This window comes from Caretta caretta, chromosome 14, assembly GCF_965140235.1.
Source record: "Caretta caretta isolate rCarCar2 chromosome 14, rCarCar1.hap1, whole genome shotgun sequence".
Lineage (NCBI taxonomy): Eukaryota > Metazoa > Chordata > Testudines > Cheloniidae > Caretta > Caretta caretta.
The window spans coordinates 740,892-766,989 of record NC_134219.1 but is presented as its reverse complement, the minus strand read 5'-3'; the positions used below and the strand labels follow the sequence as shown (position 1 = coordinate 766,989).

Genomic DNA, 26,098 nt, shown 5'->3' with positions numbered 1-26,098 from the left:
ACATTTCATCTCGAGTGCATTTTTTTCGCATTCTAATCTTCACTAGCCTCTGGGAAGGAGAAGATCTTGTGATCATTGAAACACATGCAGCTGGTGGAGAAAAAAAAGGGACAGCGGTATTTAAAAAGACATTTTATAAAACAGTGGGTACACTCTTTCAGGGTAAACCTTGCTGTTAACATTACATACATAGCACATGTGCTTTCGTTACAAGGTCGCATTTTGCCTCCCCCCACCGCGTGGCTACCCCCTCAACCCTCCCCACTCCCTGTGGCTAACAGCGGGGAACATTTCTGTTTAGCCTCAGGCAAAAAGCCCAGCAGGAATGGGCTCCTCTGAGTGTCCCCTGAAGAAAAGCACTATTTCAGCCAGGTGACCATGAATGATATCTCACTCTCCTGAGGATAACACAGAGAGAAAGAACGGATGTTGTTTGAACGCCAGCAAACATACACTGCAATGCTTTGTTGTACAATGATTCCCGAGTACGTGTTACTGGCCTGGAGTGGTAAAGTGTCCTACCATGGAGGATGCAATAAGGCTGCCCTCCCCAGAAACCTTTTGCAAAGGCTTTGGGAGTACATCCAGGAGAGCCGCGAATGCCAGGGCAAAGTAATCCTTTCACATGCTTGCTTTTAAACCATGTATAGTATTTTAAAAGGTACACTCACCAGAGGTCCCTTCTCCGCCTGCTGGGTCCAGGAGGCAGCCTTGGGTGGGTTCGGGGGCTACTGGCTCCAGGGTGAGAAACAGTTCCTGGCTGTCAGGAAAAGCGGTTTCTCCGCTTGCTTGCTGTGAGCTATCATCATCATCATCTTCTTCGTCCCCAAAATCTGCTTCCGTGTTGCCTCCATCTCCATTGAAAGAGTCAAACAACACGGCTGGGGTAGTGGTGGCTGAACCCCCTAAAATGGCATGTAGCTCATCATAGAAGTGGCATGTTTGGGGCTCTGACACGGAGCGGCCGTTCGCCTCTCTGGTTTTCTGTTAGGCTTGCCTCAGCTCCTTAAGTTTCACGCGGCACTGCTTCGGGTCCCTGTTATGGCCTCTGTCCTTCATGCCCTGGGAGATTTTGACAAAGGTTTTGGCATTTCGAAAACTGGAATGGAGTTCTGATAGCACGGATTCCTCTCCCCATACAGCGATCAGATCCCGTACCTCCCGTTCGGTCCATGCTGGAGCTCTTTTGCGATCCTGGGACTCCATCATGGTCACCTGTGCTGATGAGCTCTGCATGGTCACCTGCAGCTTGCCACGCTGGCCAAACAGGAAATGAGCTTCAAAAGTTTGCGGTTCTTTTCCTGTCTACCTGGCCAGTGCATCTGAGTTGAGAGTGCTGTCCAGAGCAGTCACAATGGAGCACTCTGGGATAGCTCCCGGAGGCCAATACCGTCGAATTGTGTCCACAGTACCCCAAATTCAAGCTGGCAAGGCCAATTTAAGCGCTAATCCACTTGTCAGGGGTGGAGTAAGGAAATCGATTTTAAGAGCCCTTTAAGTTGAAATAAAGGGCTTCATCGTGTGGATGGGTGCAGGTTTACATCGATTTAACGCTGCTAAATTCGACCTGAAGTCCTAGTGTAGACCAGGGCTGAGAGTCAAAAACCTTAATTGGGTTACCTGAAGGGATGGCAGTAGGGGAATACACGTGCAATTAACTAAAACTGGGGCAGTCTGAACTAAGCAAATGTTTGAAAAATTTCTCATTTGTCAACTCTGGTTCAGCACCTCCCCTTCAAGGATGCTGGGAGCCTCCCACATCACCTAATTCCTCTCTGAGCAAGTCTGATGGACAACATTAGCAGCCCCTGGCTCATCCACAGTGGGACTGACAAACCTGAGTGGAGGCAACCCCTCCTTAGCCATAGGAAAGTTTTCAGGACTGCCCTTGTAGCTAAAGCTAGGGGCAGTGCTGGAAAGGCTCCCAGGTCAGTGTTTACAGAGATATATAACAATCAGTTCAGCAAAAAGAAAAGGAGGAGTACTTGTGGCACCTTAGAGACTAATATTTATTTGAGCATAAGCTTTCGTGAGTTACAGCTCACTTCATCGGACGCATCTGATGCATCGGTGCATCCGATGAAGTGAGCTGTAGCTCACGAAAGCTTATGCTCAAATAAATTGGTTAGTCTCTAAGGTGCCACACATACTCCTTTTCTTTTTGCGAATACAGACTAACACGGCTGCTGCTCTGAAACCTGTCAGTTCAGCCTGATTGTGTCTTGCACATTTCACTGTGGGTTGTTCATCTACTGCAAAAGGCAAAAGCCAGGTGCACTATTTACATTTTCCTGCCAAGATAGTGACCCTGGCAGGGGTAAGACACCCTACGAGCAAGGAATGCTTTGTACCAGCATGGCAAACAAAAAAGTAAGACGTTTATACCTCCCCCCCCACGCGGCAGAGAGAGAGAGCGCCTCCAACTCTCACCTTTGAAATATCCTGCTGGTTATTACTGCACAGGAGGCTGTAGCCCTGTGCCAGTACCTAGAACCTCACTAACGCAGTATTGGGGTCCCTCATTCCTGTGGACAGGAACCAATGCTTCAGCCTAGAACCATTCTAGGCTGGAAGAGATGCTTTGAAGTGGTGCAGGTCCCTACAGCTTTGGCAGAAGCCTGAATACAGCTTCAGTGGTGTTCAATGGGGTTCAATGGTGGTTGTTTCAGGGAGTATAAGAATCTGCAGCCTCACGAAGGCACCTTTCAGTTAAGAGGCTACCCCAAACACCCCCACACTGTGGCTCCTGTAGGAGATAGAAGTGTGTGTATAGGTTGGAGGAGGCTAGGTCGTAAAGCGACACACTGTTCCACTCCAGCCGCATTATCTCAACCCTCCAGCAGTGGCCTAGTGAGAGCTTAAGTCTCCCATGTAAGAGGTCACCATTAGCTAGCATCAGAAGGTCTAGATGGCAGGAACTAGGCCTCAGCTGTAGAGAGGAGGGAACAGAAGTTGATAAAGTACAGGTAGGAACTGAAGAGAAACTGAGCCATTCTTTACAGGTGTCAAATCTGAGGAACTGTTCCAGATTGACAGGTTTCAGAGTAACAGCCGTGTTAGTCTGTATTCGCAAAAAGAAAAGGAGGACTTGTGGCACCTTGGACACTAACCAAGTTATTTGCGCATAAGCTTTCGTGAGCTACAGCTCACTTCATTGGATGCATACTGTGGGAAGTGTAGAAGATCTTTTTATACACACAAAGCATGAAAAAATACCTCCTCCCACCCCACTCTCCTGCTGGTAATAGTTTATCTAAAGTGATCACTCTCTTTACAATGTGTATGATGATCAAGGTGGGCCATTTCCAGCACAAATCCAGGGTTTAACAAGAACATCTGGGGGGGGGGGTAGGAAAAAACAAGGGGAAATAGGCTTGAATAAAGACTGGGAGTGGCTAAGTCATTATGCAAGGTAACCTAAGTTAATTGTATCCAATTTGCAAATGAATTCCAATTCAACAGTTTCTCGCTGGAGTCTGGATTTGAAGTTTTTTTGTTGTAATATAGCAACTTTCATGTCTGTAATTGTGTGACCAGAGAGATTGAAGTGTTCTCCGACTGGTTTATGAATGTTATAATTCTTGACATCTGATTTGTGTCCATTTATTCTTTTACATAGAGACTGTCCAGTTTGACCAATGTACATGGCAGAGGGGCATTGCTGGCACATGATGGCATATATCACATTGGTAGATGTGCAGGTGAACGAGCCTCTGATAGCGTGGCTGATGTGATTAGGTCCTGTGATGGTGTCCCCTGAATAGATATGTGGGCACAATTGGCAACGGGCTTTCTTGCAAGGATAGGTTCCTGGGTTAGTGGTTCTGTTGTGTGGTATGTGGTTGCTGGTGAGTATTTGCTTCAGGCTGGGGGGCTGTCTGTAGGCAAGGACTGGCCTGTCTCCCAAGATTTGTGAGTGTTGGGTCATCCTTCAGGATAGGTTGTAGATCCTTAATAATGCATTGGAGGGGTTTTAGTTGGGGGCTGAAGGTGACGGCAAGCGGCGTTCTGTTATTTTCTTTGTTAGGCCTGTCCTGTAGTAGGTGACTTCTGGGAACTCTTCTGGCTCTATCAATCTGTTTCCTCACTTCCGCAGGTGGGTATTGTAGTTGTAAGAATGCTTGACAGAGATCTTGTAGGTGTTTGTCTCTGTCTGAGGGGTTGGAGCAAATGCGGTTGTATCGCAGAGCTTGGCTGTAGATCAGTGCCGCTGATCTGAAGGTATACATTGTCCCCAAATGTAAAATAGTTAAGCCGTCAAGAACACTATTCCCGATAATGTCACTGCTAACCTGGTGGCTGAACTTTGTGACTTTGTCCTTACCCATAACTATTTTACATTTGGGGACAATGTATACCTTCAGATCAGCGGCACTGCTATGGGTACCCGCATGGCCCCACAGTATGCCAACATTTTTATGGCTGACTTAGAACAACGCTTCCTCAGGTCTCGTCCCCTAACGCCCCTACTCTACTTACGCTATATTGATGACATCATCATCATCTGGACCCATGGAAAAGAAGCCCTTGAGGAATTCCACCATGATTTCAACAATTTCCATCCCACCATCAACCTCAGCCTGGTCTAATCCACACAAGAGATCCACTTCCTGGACACTACAGTGCTAATAAAAGATGGTTACGTAAACACCACCCTATACCGGAAACCTACTGACCGCTATTCCTACCTACATGCCTCCAGCTTTCACCCAGACCACACCACACGATCCATTATCTGCAGCCAAGCTCTGCGATACAACCGCATTTGCTCCAACCCCTCAGACAGAGGCAAACACCTACAAGATCTCTATCAAGCATTCTTACAACTACAATACCCACCTGCGGAAGTGAGGAAACAGATTGATAGAGCCAGAAGAGTTCCCAGAAGTCACCTACTACAGGACAGGCCTAACAAAGAAAATAACAGAACGCCGCTTGCCGTCACCTTCAGCCCCCAACTAAAACCCCTCCAATGCATTATTAAGGATCTACAACCTATCCTGAAGGATGACCCAACACTCTCACAAATCTTGGGAGACAGGCCAGTCCTTGCCTACAGACAGCCCCCCAACCTGAAGCAAATACTCACCAGCAACCACATACCACACAACAGAACCACTAACCCAGGAACCTATCCTTGCAACAAAGCCCGTTGCCAACTGTGCCCACATATCTATTCAGGGGACACCATCACAGGGCCTAATCACATCAGCCACACTATCAGAGGCTCGTTCACCTGCACATCCACCAATGTGATATATGCCATCATGTGCCAGCAATGCCCCTCTGCCATGTACATTGGTCAAACTGGGCAGTCTCTACGTAAAAGAATAAATGGACACAAATCAGATGTCAATAATTATAACATTCATAAACCAGTCGGAGAACACTTCAATCTCTCTGGTCACGCAATCACAGACATGAAAGTTGCTATATTACAACAGAAAAACTTCAAATCCAGACTCCAGCGAGAAACTGTTGAATTGGAATTCATTTGCAAATTGGATACAATTAACTTAGGCTTGAATAGAGACTGGGAGTGGCTAAGTCATTATGCAAGGTAACCTATTTCCCCTTGTTTTTTCCTACACCCCCCCCAGACGTTCTTGTTAAACCCTGGATTTGTGCTGGAAATGGCCCACCTTGATCATCATACACATTGTAAGGAGAGTGATCACTTTAGATAAGCTATTACCAGCAGGAGAGTGGGGTGGGAGGAGGTATTTTTTTCATGCTTTGTGTGTATAAAAAGATCTTCTACACTTCCCACAGTATGCATCCAATGAAGTGAGCTGTAGCTCACGAAAGCTTATGCTCAAATAAGTTGGTTAGTCTCTAAGGTGCCACAAGTACTTCTTTTCTTTTTGTCCCAGGTTGAGGCACCAACAACAGAGGTTTGGAACACACTGAACAGTAATAAATCACCAGGACCAGATGGTATCACCCAAGAATTCTGAAGGAACTCAAATACAAAATTGCAGAACTACTTTGGTATGTAACCTATCGCTTAAACCAGATAACTGGAGGATAGCTGAAGTAATACCAATTTTTTAAAAAGCCTTCAGAAGCGATCCTGGCAATTACAGGCTGGTAAACCTAATGTCAGTACCAGTTAGATTGGCTGAAACTATAGTAAAGAGCAGAATGATCAGACACAGAGGAATATGATACAATTGGGAAGAGACAGTATAGTTTTTGTAAAGGGAAATCCTGCCTCAATAATCTATCACAATTCTTTCAGGAGGTCAACAAACCTATGAACAAGGGTGATCCAGTGGATATAGTGTATTTTGACTTTCAGAAACCCTTGACAAGGTCCCTCACCAAAGGCTCTTAAGCAAAGTAGGCAGTCGTGGGATAAGAGGGAAGGTCCTCTCAGGGATCAGTAACTGGTTAAAAGATAGGAAACAAAGGGTAGGAATAGTCAGTTTTCATAGTGGATAGAGGTAGTTGTCCCCCCAAAATCTGCACTGGCACCAGTTCTGTTCACCGTAATCATAAATATGGAAAAAGGGTAAACAGTGAGGTGGCAAAGTTTGCAGAGGATACAAAATTCCACAGGATAGATAAGTCCAAAGCCATCCGAAGAGTTACAAAAGTGGTCTCGCTATACTGGGTGATTGGGCAACAAAATGGCAGATTAAATTAATTGTTGATAAATGCAAAATAATGCAAATTGGAAAACAATCACAATTATACATTCAAAATGGAGTCTAAATTAGAAAGATCTTGGAGTCATAGTAGATAGTTCTCTGAAAACATCTGCTCAATATGTAGTGGCAGTCAAAGAAAAGCCAACAGAATATTAGGAACCATAAGGAAGAGGATAGATGAAACAGAAAATATCATAATGCCACTCTATAAATACATGGTACACCCACACCTGAATACTGCATGCAGTTCTGGTCACCCCACCTCAAAAAAAGATACATTAGAATTGGAAAAAGTAGAGAGAATAGCAAAAAAAAGTTAGAGGTATGGAATGGTTTCCATGTGAGGAGAGATTAAAAACCTGGTACTGTTCAGCTTGGAAAAGAGATGACTACAATTGGAATATGATAGCGGTCTCTCTCTCTGTGTGTGTGTATATATATATATATATATATACATACACACACACACACACATATATATACACATACACACATATATATATATATACACACACACACACACACGGTTCATGAATAGTGTGGAGAAAGTAAGTGTTATTTACCCCTTCATTTAACACAAGAACCAGGGTCACCCAATGACATTAATAGACAGCAGATCAACCTGTGGAACTCGTTACCAGGGGATGTTGTGAAGGCCAAAAGTATAACAGGGTTCAAAAAAGAATTAGATAAGTTCACGGAGAATAGGTCCATCAATGACTATTAGCCAGGATGGGCAGGGATCCAACCCCACGCTCCGACTGCCAGAAGCTGGGACTGTACTATAGTGGATGGATCACTCAATAAATTGCCCTCTTCTGTTCATTCTCTCTGAAGCATCTGGTACAAACCAGCGTCAGAAGTGAAGATACTTGGCTAGGGACCATTGGTCTGATCCAGTATGGCCATTCTTACGCTCTCCTTATGTTCTTACCCTGCCAAAGGCAACACAATGAGTTGCAGGCACATCATGGTGTAGTTGCAGCTTAGAAGAGGCCTTAGAGCCGAAGCCTGCCTTCGCTGTGGAGAGGCTTATGACTCCATGGGCTCTTTCTAAGTTGGGTAGAGTTTTCCTTGGTGTCTTTGGCCAGCTTGCCTTCGCCACACTAATGTGTGTCTACCACCATCCCAACCCCCACAGGTATCACATCCCTGGGACGCTCCAGTGTTCAAAATGAGAAGTGTACAAGGGGATACTGTGAACCTCTGGGAGCCGATTCTTTGCACCTTGGAGCCTGTGCTCTAGGTTTTTCTCTCCCTTTGCTGCCCCACTGCCAACCTCTAACTATATTCTCTCCTCTTCCTCCTGCTGAGGGAGGGGATATCAGCCAAGACTGGTTTATGAGATTTTCCATGGGGCCATTTCTCAGCATCAGGTCAATGGATCCCTCTACTCAGTGCTTGTGAAACCCTTTAAAGAATGTCTCCACCTGGGGAAAGACATGGCTGGGTTCTCCCTCCTACCCCAAACTTCAGTTCTAGTCTGGGGCAGCATCTCCTCCATAAAGAAGCTATTCCATCACCTAACAGTGTCCATGAAGTAAGGTGTGAGTGCCCCTTGCACTCTAGTCCAAAGTACTGCACCTTTCTCCTGAGACCCAGAATGACAGGGGACACACCTGGAATCTATTGTGTCATCTGTTCAACAAATTGGGGTCTTGTCTACATGCAGCTTTTGTATTGCTTTAACTATATTGGTTTGAAACTCAGTTAAAGCTGTACAACCCTCTGTGTGGACACAGTTATACCAGCATAGCTTATTCCCATAAGTGGGCAGAAACAAACAATACCTCTATAAGGGAAAGATGAGGTCTGTAAGGTAACATCTTAGGGCATGGCTACACTTGTAGTTGTAGAGTGCTGGGAGTTAAACCAGCCTTCAGAGACTGCAGCAGGGAAAACGCTGCAGCTGGAAGCGCCCTGGTGTGGCCACATTAGCAGCTCTTGCAACACCACAAAGAGCAGTGCATTGTGATAGCTATCCCAGCATGCAAGTGGCTGCAACGTGCTATTCAAATGCGGGGAGGTGCGGTGGAGTGTGACAGGGAGTGTGTTGTGTGTATGTGGAGGGAGAGAGAGTGGGTTTTTGGGGGGCTGAGAGTGTGTCAGCATGCTGTCTTGTAAGTTCAGACAGCAGGAGCCTCCCCCTACTCAAAGCAAGCAGCATTCCTCAGTAATGGTTCCTGTGTCCCGGAGCAGATAAACAACCAGCTGTCTGAAAAGGAGCTTTGAAAGGGCATTCGGCATTCCTACAGCAAGTTCAAAACAATGACAAGAGTGGCCACTTGACTTAAGGGGATTATGGGACATTTCCAGAGGTCAATCAGAGCACAGTAATGCAACACCTCATTCACACTGGCGCTGTGGTGCTCCAGCGGGGGCGAAGCAAATATTATTCCATTCCCCGAGGTGGATCACCAGCCGCGCTGTAGCCACGGAGTCAGAGCGCTCTACGTGCCTTGCCAGGGTGGATGGGTAGTGAGCTAGTGCGCCCGGGGCTCCTTTATTGCGCTGTAACTCGCAAGTGTAGCCAAGCCCTTACTGGTTGATGATTGTGCGTGATGTTGGTGGAAAGGACAAGCTGTCAAGTTCACAGAGCTCTTCTTCAGGTCTGGAGAAGGTTAACAGAGTGTCCAAGCTAAATACAACATGGGAGAAATTAAGCACAAGTACTTCACACATGCTGTAGGAGACCTCTTAATTTTAAGTGGACAACTAAGGGTTATCAGGCAGTAGGGTATGTTACAAATTGATGTAGCGAGTCATCAAACCAGTGTCTCCATTAAGTCCATGTTTTTTAGTGTTCAGCAGAACTATGAATTTAAGTTCCCAGGCTCAGATAAGGGACCTTATACCAAGAATGGCATCCCCAGGAAGGGACCGTACAATTTAATCTCCTGTAAAGAAGTCACCACCTAACCAAACAGTGAAACTGGTAAAAAAGCGCTGCATAAGCCAGGCCTGGGACAAAAATCAGTGTCTGCAAAACAGAACAATTTCTCAGTTCAGAAGAGCCCCCCACAATGGAGCAGCAGAAGAGCCTGAAACAAACCTTACCGCAAGGCGGCCCGCCAAATCCCCAGGGAAGGTGCTCTGGAACGGGTCTCTTTAAAAGAAGTTTATTGGTCATATACAAAATAAAGAAAGCCTCATATCAACAAACATACACTATATACAGAAATAAATTAACAACACCTCCAACGGGGCCGCAACAGCAAATCCCCGACAGTTATCAACAGATACTGATCTACAGGTTGAAAAAGGACAATAATTTAGTAATAAATACTGATGATTAGCTGGGCTTGGCTTGGTTATAGAAAAGCCTTGCACTGAACATTTTATTACACCCCTGTCAGAGATCTCGCCCCCATTTCTAGTCATTTTTTATATTTACAAATTAGATTCTGTTTAATAAAATATTTTTTTTTTTTTAACCATTTTAGAGTCCTTTTAAAACTGAAAAGAAGCAAATACATGATTCAGAACTGAGCCTTGCAGGCCCGGTCCTCATGTTTGACACAAGCCAATATTGACACTGCAGGGCACCATAGCCTGGGCAGTGGCCAAGGCGCCCTTGTCCCGTCACTTCGTGCTCAGGATGTTATTTCTCCAACAACATTCCAGTTTGGCCAAGGGTGTAATAAACTCCGGCAGACTGCAGTGAGGTCACACTTCAGGCAGGGCTCAGCAGTTGATAGTTCCTTCTCCCCTTGGAATTGGGCAGGGACTCCACTCCCGCTGCCCCACCATTGTACTCTGTGAATTCATGGCAGCACAATACTGCCCTCCACTGGGGAGTGGTTCACGTGGCTGCCTCAGGAAGGAACTGGGGCTGCAGAATCATTCACACAGGCTGTAGCCAGAGGTATCATACACAAGCATCCAAAGCTCACTCATGCACCCCAGGCAGCCAACCTGACTGCTCCTTACTCCCACAGGGAGCAACGCCACCGACTAAGAAGAGAATACTGCCCCAGCCAGGCTGCCCCTTAACACCTGCCAGCCCTGCAGCTGAAAGGGGCCCAGCACGACCTCCTCATATCTGAGTGGGGAGGGGAGTCACAGTGTACCCACAGGTCCCCACCCTTCCCTTTACTATGGTGGGAGGCAGCAGCGTACCCTGGCAGGAAGGGAACCTTCCTCTGAGGTGAGAGCGTTAGTGTTTGTTCCTGCCAGAAAAACCACAGCTTGAAGCACAGAGCTTCATTCAGGAAGGCGTCTGTAAGCAAAAGGATCAGTCCCCTCCCAGCGATGTCCTCCCTGTGGGCTTGTGAAGGGACAGGACACAGCCCCCAGCTAGCCATTATGCTCTGACCACTGGGGGTGTGGTGGGGGGAGAGGGCAAGAGGGGCTCTGCTCACAAAAGGTTGGAAAAAATATGCCACCCCCAGCTCTTCACAAATCCTCCCCCCCATGTATTTCATACCAGAGACAAAGGGATGGTGGTAACCATCCAGGATCTCACGCACACACACCAGCCAACCCAAGGGAAGAGTGCTCTGCATGCCCCTCCCCACCTGCATGAACCCTCACAGAGCAGTCCTAGCTCTTGCCTGCACACTGCAGTCTGCCTCTTCCTCTTCCTAAAGAGAAATATCCATCATGTTGCCTAAGCCAAGAGATCACTTTACACAATTCACCACAACATACACAAGTCCCTGTGCACACCCTGGGTGGGACAGCCATGCCTACACCCAGCCGTGCGAGGGTGGATACACTTCACGGGTTTGCTTTGCAGCCAGGCCAGGAGCAAAAACCCCACCCGCTGCGTCAAAAAGATACCGGAGAAAGAAAACACAACACCCTTCACAGCAGGAAACCAAATGAACAAGCACCTTGAAAACAAGAACTGTCACACTCTGAAACACTTATATATGAGAGAGAGAGAGAGAGAGAGAGAGAGAAATCAAGTGAAGGGTTGGGGGGCCTGACTCACACTGGGACAATCCATAAACACAAGAAGCTGACTGGTGCTGGGGTGGGTGGGGGAGTGCCCCCTTCAGTATAAACAGGGGATTCCCTGAACACAGGGGCAAGAAGGTATTCAGATTTGATACTTCACCAAAACCAAAGAACCAAAACCACTGACATGGGGCACAGCACAGCCCGCAGGGAGCTGCCCAGAGCCCCTCCAACACGCCGGTCACTGACGCGGGGCACAGCACAGCCCGCAGGGAGCTGCCCAGAGCCCCTCCAACACGCCGGTCACTGACACGGGCCAGAGCACTAAGCCCAGAGAAGGGAAGCAACTTGCATAAGGTCACACACGGAGCAGTGGCTGAGCCAAGAGGGGAACCCAGAAGTCCTGGCTCCCAGCACCGAGTTCATTACTCCACATCACACAACTACAGCTTCGCTGCCTTTGCACCTAAATCCTCTATGTAGAGATGTGATGTCACTGAATATGTCCAGCCAATCAGAGAGCTGTTTGGGATAACAGCCTAACAAGCACAATAAAAGAATGTCAAGAGGAAAAGATTCTGTCTGAGTCAGTGTCTGCCGCCCGCTCTCTCCATCCTCCAGCCCTCACGGCACCCAGCCCTACAGCATCCTCTCCCAGTAAACACATTTACCAGGACCCCTCTGAAGACGGATGATGGATGAGATGTCAGTCAGGGAGGGAAGTTCCAGGCCGTTAGATGAGGGTTGAAGTAGGACGGAAAGGGATTGGCAGCCACTAACGGGGTTCTCTCTGACCACCTGCTCCTTCTGTTGCACAGAAACTGATGGGGCCTCCTCAAACCAAACCCTCTCGGAGCTAGAGCACAGCACCCAGCTCGCTATATACCCCTGGCAACAGTGTCCCCTGCATTCCAGGCAGGACAGACATGCCAGGCTGGCTCAGAACTGCCTTCTGCACTCAGCTTCATGTGGGATACCCAATTTCAAGCTGGTTCTCGGGGGAGTTAGGACTTGGTATTCTGGGCTCATTTCAGGGTTCTGCAGTTGAACACCACCCAGAAAACTGGGGAGTTAAATCCCAAGGAGCTGCACTGCACACTCCACGGTCACTAGCCCTTCTCAAGAGTTACAGTCTCAGCAGGTTCCTGGGGACTGAGACCAGAGATTGAAGACACCTATTTTTCATAATGGAGACTAGAGAAAGCCCCATGGCTTGGCAGGGGGAACATGGGGAAGGTGGGAGACATCCCAATCCTCTCCTCTGTCCAATGCAACTCACTGGGAAGTTCGACCCCAACGGCTTCCTCCTGGATCCCAGATCAAAGCATAGCAGAAAAACCACTCAAGCTCTGGAGTAAGGGTGGGACTTCATGGAAAATCCTCCATAGTGGACTATTGCTCTGCCCTGAGTGCTCAGACTCCAACCTGTCCTTGGCCTTCCCTCTTCTTACTGAATGCTTGGCTTTTGGCAGGCCTACCTGCTTTAAGTAAAAAGCAAAAATCTCTGCCCATGAGTGGGGTGGGCATGAAATCTGCCCAGCCAGAGAAGGTCAGCAATATGAACAGGCTCCTAAGCTGCCTAGCCCAGCACCAGCATACTCTGTCCCCTACGCTCAGCCTGAATCCAGCAACCCAGAGATCACCACATGGAGCTCAGTGTCCCTGTCAGGCTGGTCTCCTCCCACTGTCCTGCCACCTCGGGGTAACAGCAATGAGCTGTAGCTGCCAGGGGAACAGTTTGTGGCAAGGGATCGAGACCTCAGATAGCATCTTAGCTCCATCGCATAGCCTTGCATACACATCACACCTAGAAGAAGCTGCACCAGGAAGCTGGGGAGGTTGGATGGAGAGGAAAGAAAGCAACTATGTCCTGGCTTCCCTTTCAGTACTATGCAGACACTCAACAGCAAGCAAGAGTAGCAGCTGTGTTAGTCTGTATCCGCAAAAGGAAAAGGAGGACTTGTGGCACCTTAGAGACTAGTTAGTCTCTAAGGTGCCACAAGTCCTCCTTTTCTTTCAACAGCAAGGGAGTCCATCACCAGGACTGATGCAACTTCCTGCCCTGCTCAAATGCACAATGAGGCTCATGGCCAGCATCTAATGAGCACTTAAAAGTTCTTACCGCAGGATCTAAAAGGAAACCAAAGCCCAGAGCTATTTCCCATTAGTCTCCTCCTAAACATGACCTCTTGGATCAGTCTCCATTGCTTCACTTTCCCTGCCATCTTTCCTGCTTGAAGAGTAGGGGGAACACAGTCTTACAACAGTCTGCCATGTTCAGGTAACAGAGCTACCAAGAACAACCTGGTTAGCAACAGCCCCCAGGAGCAGCTGTACCTCTGCGGAGGGTGGCTGCCAGCTAGGGAAACAGGCTGTTCGGCTATACAAAAGAACGGTGCAGAAGGAGAGGCTCCTGGAGAGATGGCACCATCCGTTCACACCCATCAAGTTGTTCTGACTTCCGTTTAGAAAGGTCAGGATGGATCTTGGCCCAACTGATTGGGGAGCAACCTTACCTATGTGCCAAGGACCTGCTGCAGGCCTAGGACAGTGCCCCATGTCAATCCCTGGAAAAGCAAAGGCAGCATGAAGACAGGACATCCAGACAGCAAAGGCAGCTATTGGCACTATCACATCACAGCGCCACACAAGAGCTCAGAGAGCACGGACAGCGCAACACAGTGGGAACACGAAGGAAGCCAGCGAGTTCAAGAATAAGTCACTTTTGGTACAATTGCAAAAAAGATATCAAACAGGACTTGCCTCTTTTTTGTCTTTTTCTAAATTTTATAAATAAAGTCTGATAACTCTTTATAAAAACTAACCTCAGAGCCACAGAGAGTTTGCAGGAGGTTCATGAGAAACTTTAAAATTATTTTTCTTTATTTACTTTTCAGCTAGCAGAGACTGAGAATATTTCTCCATTTATATGGTCAAATATTCCTGCCTGCTCAGGTAAAAAAAGCCAACTATAAATATGCTCTCTTCCGTCTGATTTTAAACTTAGATAATTTAATAACTCTTAAAATGAATGTTTCTCTCTTTAAATAAAAGGACTATTTAACCACAAACTGGTTGTGTAAACCATCACACTAGACACACTTGATACCCTCAATAGATGGGAAAAACTAGTGATTTTGGTCTTGTTCAGTGCAACATGTTAGGCACAAAACTGGCCTTCAGTCACTATGGTATCTCCTCCTCCCCCCATTGCTGGCCCCCCACAATGTCCCCATTGTCCCCCACCCTCCATCTCCAGAGCAGACACACCAGGGAACTGCAATTTCCTCTCTTCCATTACCGCATGTGTGTGGCTGGTGCAGTGAAAGTCACAAGGAAACCTGCCTTTGGGACACAGGCGGCATGTCTAGAAGTTAAACTCAGTTACACAAACTACCCCCCACGGCAATCACTGATACCAAGCGAGACAGAAGCAGCAGATTTGGGCACCTGGCAAACAGACACCGAGATATGCCACTTGGAAGTATAATGGAATAAATCCTTCGGAAGTGACTGAAACCAGAAATCCCAACTCCCTGCCACAGAGCCTCCTCTGCCCTCCCATCCCCTACCCACTGAGGAGTATCGTGGGCCTCAAGCACACACCTTCCTTCATGCTGTGCAGAATTTCTTTGGCTAGAACACCAAGGTCTTTCACAGTCTCTATCCCAAGGATGCCCCAGAGGGCTGTAGACCCAAAGGTGGGAGGCTCTGTTTGCACAGGATGGGGGGGTGTCACCACTGGACATATCAATCTGAACAAAACAAAACACAAAACTGGAGCGATCAGCAGGCCAGTCCCGAGCAGAGAGGAGGGAGTCCTGACCCAACAGGAAAGGGGTTTGTGCTTTGGGGATTCCAGGTTAGCTTTGCGCCTAACTGCCCTGCACAGAGAAGCCCAGGCAGCATTGCTTTACTAAGACCGGGCGTCCGTTTTGGATTTCACTATCGTGATGACACTGGTGGTGGCAACTTTGCCAGGGATGAGGGGCCCCATGGTGGAGGTGATAGGGCCCCGTGCTGGGGCCACAGGGCTCCGGGCCACGGTTCTGGCGAAGTTCTGGAGCGCCTCATACTTGGAGCGGAGGGCATCGAGTTCCATTTTCATGCTAGCATTCTCAGAGGCCAGCTTCTCCACCTCTTGCTGCAGCTCTGCCTTCTGCTTCTCCAGTTCCTCCTTCTGGGTGACACGCTTGACACGACAGCTAGCCGCGTAGCCTCGGTTCTTCAGCGTGCGCCGACGCTGCTTCAGCTGGATGATCTCCTCCTTGGACAGGCCCCGTAGATGCTGGTTCAGCTCACGCACAGACATGGTCACCAGCTCCTCATCTGTCAAGCTGGTCCCATTCTCGCCCGGCTCCCGCTTCACCTGTGGGAAGAGGAACACATGCATTATTGCGATCCCCCACAGAGTGCCAGCTGCTGGTCACCCATGCTCCCAGGCCCCCCCCCCTTTACCTTTAAGGCTTTGTTTCCTTTGTTGGGGGTCGTCATAACACGAGAGCCTTGTCAGTCAGGATCTGAAACAAAGGAGGGGAAGATCAGAGGTTGGCCCATGGGATCAACTCCCCAGGGGCAACCTAACCCTGCACAGCACCCAGGGGCTCCAACAGGGGAGGTTGGGGCCAAGCCTGCTGCCAGTGCCAGTCTCTCCCACATGCTATGCTTAGCAAGCACCTGTCTCCCAGTCTGAACCAGACCGACTCACAAGCAACTGATCCTGCCCCTCAGCAGAAGCTGCTGCTGCTCATCTCTCTCCTTCCTCACCCGAGCGCCTGTGAAGACTTAAGCCAAGTGCTGGCAGTGGCTGGGGAGGGAAAGGGGGTGGGGGGAGATTAGAAACACTGGGAGGAGTCAGAGTACAAGGAAGCCACATATTTAAAAATAGCCTGGCAGGCAGCAGGCTGGGTCCAGAGCATGGTTGTTCCAAGCCTGTCATGCTGACTCAGCACATTGGCAACCTCTGAGCCTCTCTCAGACACCCCCTTCCTCAGAACCCCCAAGCACAACCAACCAGGTGGAGTCATTTAAGTGTCCTCCCTCCATAGGGGGCCTGAAAACAGCCTCCCTTACCTGTGACCCTTTCAGGCTGGGGTCAAAATTCTCACTGAGGGCCAGAGAGTCCAGAGGACCCAAACCAGTGAAGTCCAAGGAATGGCGATTCCAGAAGCAGCTGCGCAGGGGGAAAGCCACTGGCTCTGCTAGAATCCCCTGCTGGGCTGCCCCAGGAAGTAGATAGTCACCACTCCTAGCTCCCACCCCCGACCTGCACTGTCCCTCTCACCCCACAGTCCAGGGGTGCAGATCTACTTAGCAACGCTCTGTGGCACACTCAAAAGTGAGAGAGGGTAGAGGGAACCTGCAGCACTGGAAAAGTATTTGCCCTGCCAACCACCTCACAAGCCCCACTTTGTGCCTAAGCATTTCCTCAACCCCTATGCAGGGGCTGGGCACTTTCCACCTGACAAGCTCATCCTCCTCCTGTTAAAATGCCAGGCCGAAGGCCCACTGCCAGGGGTAGTCAATAGGTAGACTGTGGGCCAAATCCAAACCGCTAGATGCTTTTGAATAGACTCTGAAATTTTATCATCATCAGGGTTGGGTTTTGTTGGGGTTTTTTTATTATTATTATTATTTTCTATGGAGTCTGGACCTTGACCAAGAAGTTTGGACCTTGACAAAAAAGAATTGACTATCCCTGCCACCACTTTCCCCTCCTGATTCAGGGAAGTGAGTTCAAAGACCAGGGGTGATAAATTAAAGATGAAGAGGCCACAGAAAGAAGAGAGTGGATCCCTTTGCTACCACCAGTGGGAAGATTTGAGCTCCTCCCTTCACACAGCAGCCATCTGGGATTCAGACACACATACACTGACAGCTGTAATGGAGACTCATGCTCCTAGGTCCTTCCTCCTCTAGGTCTGCAGTTCTAGAAAGACAGTAATAAACCACCGCCCTGTCTAGGGTTTGCTACTGGGAAGCCTCCTGAAATCCCACTTGACACAACCACAGCTGTGCCCCAAACAAGAAGGGAACATGAGCCACCCTAGAGAGCTGCCACTGCCAAGACTGGGATGAGCACTCCCATCCAAATCCAGACTGAGAACGCTTCTATATTTGTGTGCTATCCAGTCGCAAGCACAGTTAATGCTGCCACAATAAAACTAATCATATTTGCAGCTTGTATCTTGTTCATTACATGCAAGAAACATTGACACAATGCTGAGAATCAGACACAAAAGTCAGTAAATGCCAAGTTATCGTGCTCAGGCATCATGCAATGCATCTACCACCATCCACCAGAGAAGAAAGGCTTCAGCATTTTCCAAGATTCCCAACAAACAGGCAGGATTCAAATGCTTCTAAAGTGCCAGAGGCTACTGGGAGGTAAGTAATTTATGCCTAGAGGACATAGCCTTAGCCTCGCAGGAGATGCTAACTATGCTCAGATAATGCTGCTATGAAAGGTCATTTCTGCCATCCAGCCTCCACAGGAAGTATTATTCCATTATACTTCCAAGTGGCATATCACAGGAAGCTGCTGCACAAAGAGCAGGCTCGCACAGGCCATGAGCAGGACAGTTTCACGGGACACCAGCAATTGCTTTGTAAAATGTATTCTCCCCTCTTCATTGGGTCATTTCACTCCCTCTCACTTTCAGGAGAAACACTGAATCCTCCCCCCCACCCCACTACAATGGAGTTGAAATAGTCTGTTTACTTCCTCATTCATGGAAAAAGGGCTCCTACTGGCAGAAGCTGCAGAAGGGGGGGGGGGGGGGGGGACCGACCGATCAGGACTTTCACATTTGTAGATCCTACAAATTTAGTCTTGGCACTGATATTTTAGACTATATAAACACTTCATATCCAGAAAATAGTCCCAAGCAAAGTATTGATATGGGGGAGGGGGCAGAGGCAGATTCACTCAAAATTTAAGGGCCTAAGCTGCTCAGCAAAATCCCTCAGCATGAGAAATCCAGATCTCCATTAAGCATGTCACAGGAGCTGCTCAGAGAACACTGCCTCACCCTACCCTTCACCCCCTGCACTGTGCAGTATGTACACATGCCCCTTTACTGCTAAAACACTGAATTCCTGCAAACTGGGTGTTTGAATGCACTGGGCTGTCAGGAATAGGTGCTATAATCCTCCCCACTCCTCAAGCTCCTAAAATCATACAGCCTATGCAAACTGCTTCCAGATCTGAGAGTCACTCTGGAAACAAGGAGAGATCTGAGAAGAGTCAGGGACAGGTGGGAGCTGAAAGGAACCAGTGGTGGAGAGACAATGGCTGGGTGCTTCCAAACCACTGCAGGTGGTCAGACAGCTGGGATGGGATGGGGGTAGGAGAAAGATCAACAGATTGGAAAGGAGAAAAGGAGTGGAAGAACCTGATGACAACTAAACTCTTCCTTTCAGAGTAGCAGCCGTGTTAGTCTGTATTCGCAAAAAGAAAAGGAGGACTTGTGGCACCTTAGAGACTAACCAATTTATTTGAGCATAAGCTTTCGTGAGCTATAGCTCACTTCATGCATCCAATGAAGTGAGCTGTAGCTCACGAAAGCTTATGCTCAAATAAATTGGTTAGTCTCTAAGGTGCCACCAGTACTCCTTTTCTTTAAGCTCTTCCTTGTGTCTTAGGGTTAAAAGGGTTGAACAGAAGGAATCCAATTTGTCAGGCCTTGTTCTCTATCCAAGCCTAATCTCCCAGCACCTCTGCAGCTGTAGTAAGATTCCATTGAAAGTATCTGATGATTCAGCACCCCCTCTCAAGAAGAGATCAAAGGTGGAGAAGCATCACTCAGAAGGTATCAGTGCCTGAGTCTCCATCACTGAGGGGAGGACCAGGGAAAGGCTTGCTGGTCACTTTCCAGCCCTGACAGGAAGGCCAAAGGCAGGGCTATTCAGAAGCCTACACAGAGGACACTCAGAACGGTCATCAAGGCAGAGACAAACTTGGTCTAACTCCCCAGACTGCTGATTTCTCAGCTTTTCAATGGCTTCATGAAGAAAGATCACACTGAAAAGTGCCAAGTACAACGGCTCCAAGGGGAAAAATGCAGCCTCAACACATTTCACCAGAATTCAAAAGGCCTGAACTCAGCACAAGCACAGCCAATTCTCTCCTCAGCTGAAAAAAGGCACAGCAGAGCTGACAGCAAAACGCATGATTCAACACAGGCCCCATTCTCAACATTCCCGATTCACAGAACTGTGCCATCAAACTAGTGTAAACATGCTGACGTCACTCCTTCCAGCAGCCCAGCCAGCCTGGAGACCGCTCCACTAAAGGAGGCCCATCCTCAAGGGATGTAGCAGCCAGAGGAAGGAACTGCACTGTAAGGGGTTTTGCAGGGGGGATGGCAGGCCAAACAATGGTGCTTACACCGGCAGCAAAGACACCGCTTGAATATTCTTGCTGACTGTACGTGTTGAAGTGGAGACAGTACCTCCTCTGCAACTCATCTCTTCAGATCACCCACAGATACACACTGCAGCAGATGGGCCCCAAGTCAAACTAGTGCCCAGAGCATCTTTACAGTGCAGCTAAAATACCTGTGCACAATTTAGCTGAATTCAGACAGAGAATGGGAATAGCCGATTCTCAGATACTCCTTCCCTCAGCATATTAACCCCTTTCTAAATGCAGAGCCCTGCTGGGCAAGGTGTATCACTTACACAGGAGATGGGAAGTGGCCTAAGATGCTGTAAAGCAGAGGCCTTCCCAGCTCTGAGCAGCAAACCTTCATGCAATAAGCTGTCACCTGAGAATCCTGCTTTCCAGGCACAGGAAATGCCAGGATGCAAGAAGGGAGAATAATTCTACTGTTGAGCAGGACCTGCAGCCCGCCCTGTAACCTGGGAGGGAAAGGTTCCAGTGGCATCTGCTGCTCCCCACTGCATGTAGCTCAAACTTTCTGAGCCCTTCCAAAGCTTGTCAGCTCTGGGCAGGGGGCAGATTAAGCATCAACCAGCAGCATGTCTTTCAATAAGCAGCAACTCACCTCACACTTCTCCCTCAAACCCGGTTACTGGTTGGGCTCAGGAGAGCCCACAGAGTGGAATTTTCAGTCCCTTCTAGAGGATGCAATGAGCCTCTGCACCTCTAAACCCCTTTTCCCTAAGAAAATATTTTAACAGTAACGCAGACCAAAAACTCCCTCTCCACCAATGGTACAATGTCCAACAGCTGCCCCAACTCTGAAGCTTTCATTCCAAGTGACATTGTCTAGACAAAACAGAACAGAGCAGCCCTGCGCACACCCAAGTCAGGTCCCTGGGGTACAGAGACAAGCAAACGCTCAGGTCTAAGGTAGGAGGGATACAGCTTCTTGGCTTGTGCTTTTCTCTACCTTTTTCCTTCATGGGGAGACCAAAGATGAAAGAAATAGTCCTGCCTCTGGGGTGACTGACAACACAGATGGCCGAAGAAAGTCTTCTGTCAGCCCTCACCTGTCACCTCATACAAAATAGCAACCACCACCCCTCAGCTCAGAGAGCCTTGGATCACCGTCAGTGAGGTTACTGAACAACAGACTGTGGAACACAGCAGGTGAATTGGCTCTAGCAGAGTCTTCTCCTGCAGTGTACATCTTCATATCCAAAGGGACTTGTACCTGCTGCTCTTCATATACATCTACTCCATCCAGAGGAGCTGGGAGACCAGATAGAAACGTGTACCTCTGCTGATCACCCAGGTAAGAGGGAGCAGATGTGCTGCAAAGACTGACATTACAATAATTCCCAGCATGCAGAACAACTTGATGCAGAGGCCATACATGTAATAAAGCAAACCAACCAAAAAAAAACCACAGAACATGCTTGCCTGGATCCTTCCTTCCCCCTACACCCATCTGTAGATCTCTCTCGGAATGGGAACACTTCAGGTCAGGAAACAGATCTTCTGTTGTGCTTGGCAAGTGCCTGGTACATTTTAGGGGTTACTGCATTCAAAAAAAACAAACAAACATGGGGATTCACAGGGATACTGAAGAGCGTGACCTAGTGTTTTGAACACAGGACTGGGATGCAAGACACCCAAATCCTACTCTTGGCTCTGCACTTACTGTGTGGCTTTGGGGAAATCAGTCTCTCCCTGCCTAAGTTTCCATTTCTGCAGCGTGGGGATAATATTGACCTGCTTGCCTCCCAGCTGGGAGCTTAATTCATTAACATTTTGTACTAACTGACGTTATGAATAAATGCCTTACCACTGCTATACATTTTGATTTGATAGGTAGGATCTTTAGAAGAAGTTGTGTGTGGGCTAGGGAAACTTAACACAATGGCTGACATTGTGTCAACTTTGTTTCTATGGCAATGTGTTTTTAAAGATTGAGCAACTACAGTTAGGGCTCGTCTACGCTTAAAATGCTGCGCCTCTGCAGCCGTGCCTCACTGAAGAAGCTATCTAAACGGGCAGGAGATATTCACCAGTCAGCGAAGTTAATCCACCTCCCCAAGAGGCAGCAGCTAGGCGGATGGGAGAATTCTCCCAGCAACGTAGCACTGCCTACACCAGGGGTTAGGCGAGTTTAACTGGGTTGCTCCAGGGGTGGATGTGTCACATCCCTGAGCGATGTAGTTATATCAGCCTAATTTCCTAGCATACAGCAGACCTTACACTAGCTAGGCTAGAAATGTATAAGGCATATAAACCCTCCTGCTTCAGGGCCTAAGCCAAACACTAACTGGCAGTCAGGGACAGAAGAAACTACCCCCATGGGCTGGTTATTCCATAATTGTTCATTACAGGGTTTCTTGCACCTTCCTCTAAAGCAGCTGATTCTGGATGCTGTCAAAGATTGAACTAGATGGACCACTGGTCTGAGCCAGTCTGGCAATTCCTGTGTTCCTATAGGCACAGCACTTAAACCTAGAAGTAGGCAAGTATCTGCAAAGAGCTGTAAATCCTTTGGTGAGACATCCTTGAGAAACACAAAACATTCTTAAAATTACTCATTCAGTAGCAGTTAATTCATAAATACTGCTGTTATTGTTCAATTCATATGCACCCTTGACAGAGCTGGGTTTCCCTCAAAGGCAAAGGTCTTCATCATATCTACCAGTGGAGTTAGGCCTGACCCCACTTGTTTTGGTTCACCCTGCCTTGCGACAATGCATTTGGGTTGAGCAGAAATTTTGCTATGGGAGGAAAGATGGTGAACTGTTGTAATGTTGCACACAGGTGTTCACTATTACTCAGGGTTCTTTGGTGTCTCACAACAGTTGGGTTTAGCTGATCTTTGGGCACTTTGAATAGATCTGTAGCGCTGCTCTCCTCTTTCTGTTTATGTTTAAGGTATGCCAGCCTCAACTGAGCCCTTGAAAGGGTTGTGTTTATTGTTACAAAGACCATGTGTGTCTCTGGGGACCTGCTGGGGACTGTACTGCAAGACTATCACCCTAGCAGATCAATCAACTGTAACACTAGCTGAGGCAGGAGAGGTGCACTGGGTGTTACAAGTACAATGCAAGCATGCAAACAAAACAGATCGCATAGAGCCCAAACATGCGTCAGGAAGTATACAGAGCAGACAGTCTGATGGTCTCACACTGAGACCAGCCCCAGGAAGCTAGTTCTGAACAGGACGTGTTTTCAGAATCCTTGTTCCCACCCCACCACATACATCCACCTCCCACAACAAACCTTTTCTGTTTCCTCCCTACATCCTGTCCCTCAGCAGCCAGAGTGGTCAACGCACAGACCCAGCATATGGATGTCACCCAGTGCTGTGCGCTCACAAATTCTAGTCAGGATTTTAACTCCACCATTCATCCCACTGCCTGCACCTGCAGCTCCATCCCACAGCAGCCAGGCTCACAAGGGGGAGACCTGCTGCCCTCCATGACAGCGCTATCCTCTCACTTTCTCAGCAGATGAGTCAGCATGTCAAGCTCCGACACCCTAAACGTCAGTTTGCAGACACAGACTTACCAGCACATTGTCCCCCTGTCCATGAGCCCCCACCTCACTCCCCTCTCAGTGCCCCATTACCCCTTGGCACTGTCTACCCAGTGCGCTCATGCTGATGAGTCAGCAGTGTCTCCGTTCAACATTCACAAGATGCGGGTATAATGGGAGTGGGGGTGCAGGCACCAGCTCCTCGGAAACACTCTCTCTAGGGTGACCCACAGCAGCTCTAAGACACTTCCCACCACAGCCCCAGACACCTGATGAATCAACAGCTCTCGCCTTTAACACCCTCAGACACGTCTGCACATTGCAAGGGGCAAACAGCAAGGAGAACATCACATCTCCTCCCCCATTGCCCCGGGAAGGCGGGGGGGACAGACTCCCTGCTCGCTCGCTCGCCCCGCCAAGTGCCCTGGGGAAGACGGGGGGGGGCTCCCGTGCTCTCTCTCTCTCTCCCTCCCCGTGCCCTGGGGAAGGTGGGGGGGGCCCTGCTCTCTCTCTCTCCCCCCCCCACAATGCCTCGGGGGAAGGCGGGGGGGGCACAGACTCCCTGCTCGCTCGCTCTCCCCCCCCCGCCAAGTGCCCCGGGGAAGGCGGGGGGGGCCGTGCTCTCTCCCTCCCCCCCGCAGTGCCCCGGGGAAGGCGCGGGGGGCCCCCTGCTCTCCCCCCCCCGGAAAGGCGGGGGCCCCCTGCTCTCCCCCCCCCGGGAAAGGCGGGGGCCCCGCCCTCGCTCCCTCACCCTCCGCACGGTGCCGCCGGGGGGGCCGGGGCCGGGGTGGCGCTGGGAGGGACCGAGATTCCGGGAGCCGCCGCCGCCGCTGCTCACGGACGCGTCACGTGATGTTTGGGTCACGTGGCTCCATTCATGAAGCGGAGGCCCGGCGCAACCGCCCCGAGCCTTAAAGGGAGGTGGCCGCGGTCATTCGTGTCGGGGCAAAAAAAGACGTCGCGCAGGTGGGCCTGGACCTTAAAGGGAAAGCGAGCGCGAGCGAGCGAGCGAGCGCGCGCACGTGGGGGGTGGGGCGCGGGGCGCCGGCTGGCCGCGCTCCTGCCTTTGCCGCGGGCGGGGCCCGGAGCGGGCGCCCCCCCACGGACCGGACCGGACCGGACCCCGCCCGCGAAGGCCCCCGGCGAGAGGCGCCGCAAGGGGGTCCCCGGGGTGCGGGGGGTCCCCGGGGTGCGGGTTTCCAGGGCCGCCCGCCGCGCATCGCCGGCAGCGTTGCTGGCTCTGCGGACCGGGTGACTTGGCTCCCTGGGTCGAGAGCTGGGGCGGTACCGGTACCGGTACCGGTACCTGGCCTGCGAGCGGCGGCGCGGGTAGAAACCCTTTCCCGCCGGTACTGCGGGCACGGGGGGCCACGGGGGGCCTCAATGTGGCTGCTCCCAGCCCAGGGCCCCCACGCTCTCCCCGTCCGCTCCGGCACCCCCGCCTTGTGTAGCCAAACAGCAACATGCTTCTCTGCCCACCTTCCCCCCACCCGGTCTGTTCACATGGAATGGGGGAGTTGGGCGAGGAGCCATTTCAGCCTATCTAGGACTTATTAAAAGACAAATGTTAAGGAGAACAGACTCCTGAAACTCTTAGCAGTCCACCAAAGTGGTCCAGAGTCCTGCAAAGAGTCCCCTTGTCTTCAATGGGATTGATGAAATGATTAAGGGTTTACAGGATTAGGGTCCAAGTCTGTAAATTGTTCTGGATGAAACTGACAATGCCTGAGCTGTCAGATCAGAAGGAGCTTCATTCGAATAGAGGTGGGCAGATGTGTGATAAGTCTTAGCTCCCTGGCTAAGATGGGGAACATAATTTCAGCAGAGTTCTTAGCAGATTCCTGAGGCAGCTGGTTAAAGGCTGTCAGTGTCCAGCATTATCATCTTCACTTATAATTTCTCACCCACAAAACTGGAAAATGAGGCATTCGTTTTCTTTGTTTTGCTGCTCCAGTTAACAAAATGCATCTTAGACTAGCTGGAAAAACAATTCTAGGTACACTGGGGACAACATCTGATTCCCATCAGGCTGCAGAATTGGGCTGACATCAGAATCCAAACATCCTCTGGTCAGTGTAAACAGAGGCAGTCCTCTAATGATTTGGACTTGATGTGATGCAGGATGGATGTCATGGATAATTCAGACCAATGGGGGAGATACAGAATCAAAAACACTATTTAAACACCTTCTCTCCCCTGCACCCCCCTTCTCTCTTGAGGACTCCTGACTAATGTAACAGCACAAAACATATGATGATAAACTTAAACGAAGCCTTTGTTTGTTAGCATATGTATTAGAATAATAGAATATCAGGGTTGGAAGGGACCTCAGGAGGTCATCTAGTCCAACCCCCTGCTCAAAGCAGGACCAATCCCCAACTAAATCATCCCAGTCTGACCTTAAAAACCTCAAAGGAAGGAGATTCCACCACCTCCCTAGGTAACCCATTCCAGTGCTTCACCACCCTCCTAGTGAACAAGTTTTTCCTAATATCCAACCTAAATCTCCGCCACTGCAACTTGAGACCATTACTCCTTGTTCTGTCTATTGTGCTGTTAAAGCCATTCAGGCCATTCTACACTACGAAATTCGGTTGAATTTATAGAAGTCAGTTTTGTAGAAAGCATTTTTATA

General features: G+C 49.2%; 1 protein-coding gene across 3 annotated transcripts; it reads right to left on the bottom strand.

Annotated features, from left to right (window-relative positions):
- Positions 1-9,756: 9,756 nt before the first annotated feature.
- MAFG (MAF bZIP transcription factor G) lies at positions 9,757-24,387 on the bottom strand. 3 transcript variants are annotated; one of them, XM_048817768.2, is made up of 4 exons: positions 24,215-24,387; positions 21,385-21,502; positions 16,014-16,075; positions 9,757-15,924 (listed from the first exon to the last, which is right to left on the bottom strand). In XM_048817768.2, exons 3-4 carry the CDS (start codon positions 16,047-16,049, stop codon positions 15,472-15,474), a joined length of 489 nt encoding a protein of 162 aa, XP_048673725.1. In that variant the 5' UTR covers positions 16,050-16,075; positions 21,385-21,502; positions 24,215-24,387; the 3' UTR covers positions 9,757-15,471. The 3 variants fall into 3 exon arrangements, with proteins under 3 accessions (XP_048673725.1, XP_048673723.1, XP_048673724.1); XM_048817766.2 differs by lacking the exon at positions 21,385-21,502 and having other exon boundaries at positions 24,215-24,385; XM_048817767.2 differs by lacking the exons at positions 21,385-21,502; positions 24,215-24,387 and adding an exon at positions 16,264-16,365.
- Positions 24,388-26,098: the final 1,711 nt, after the last annotated feature.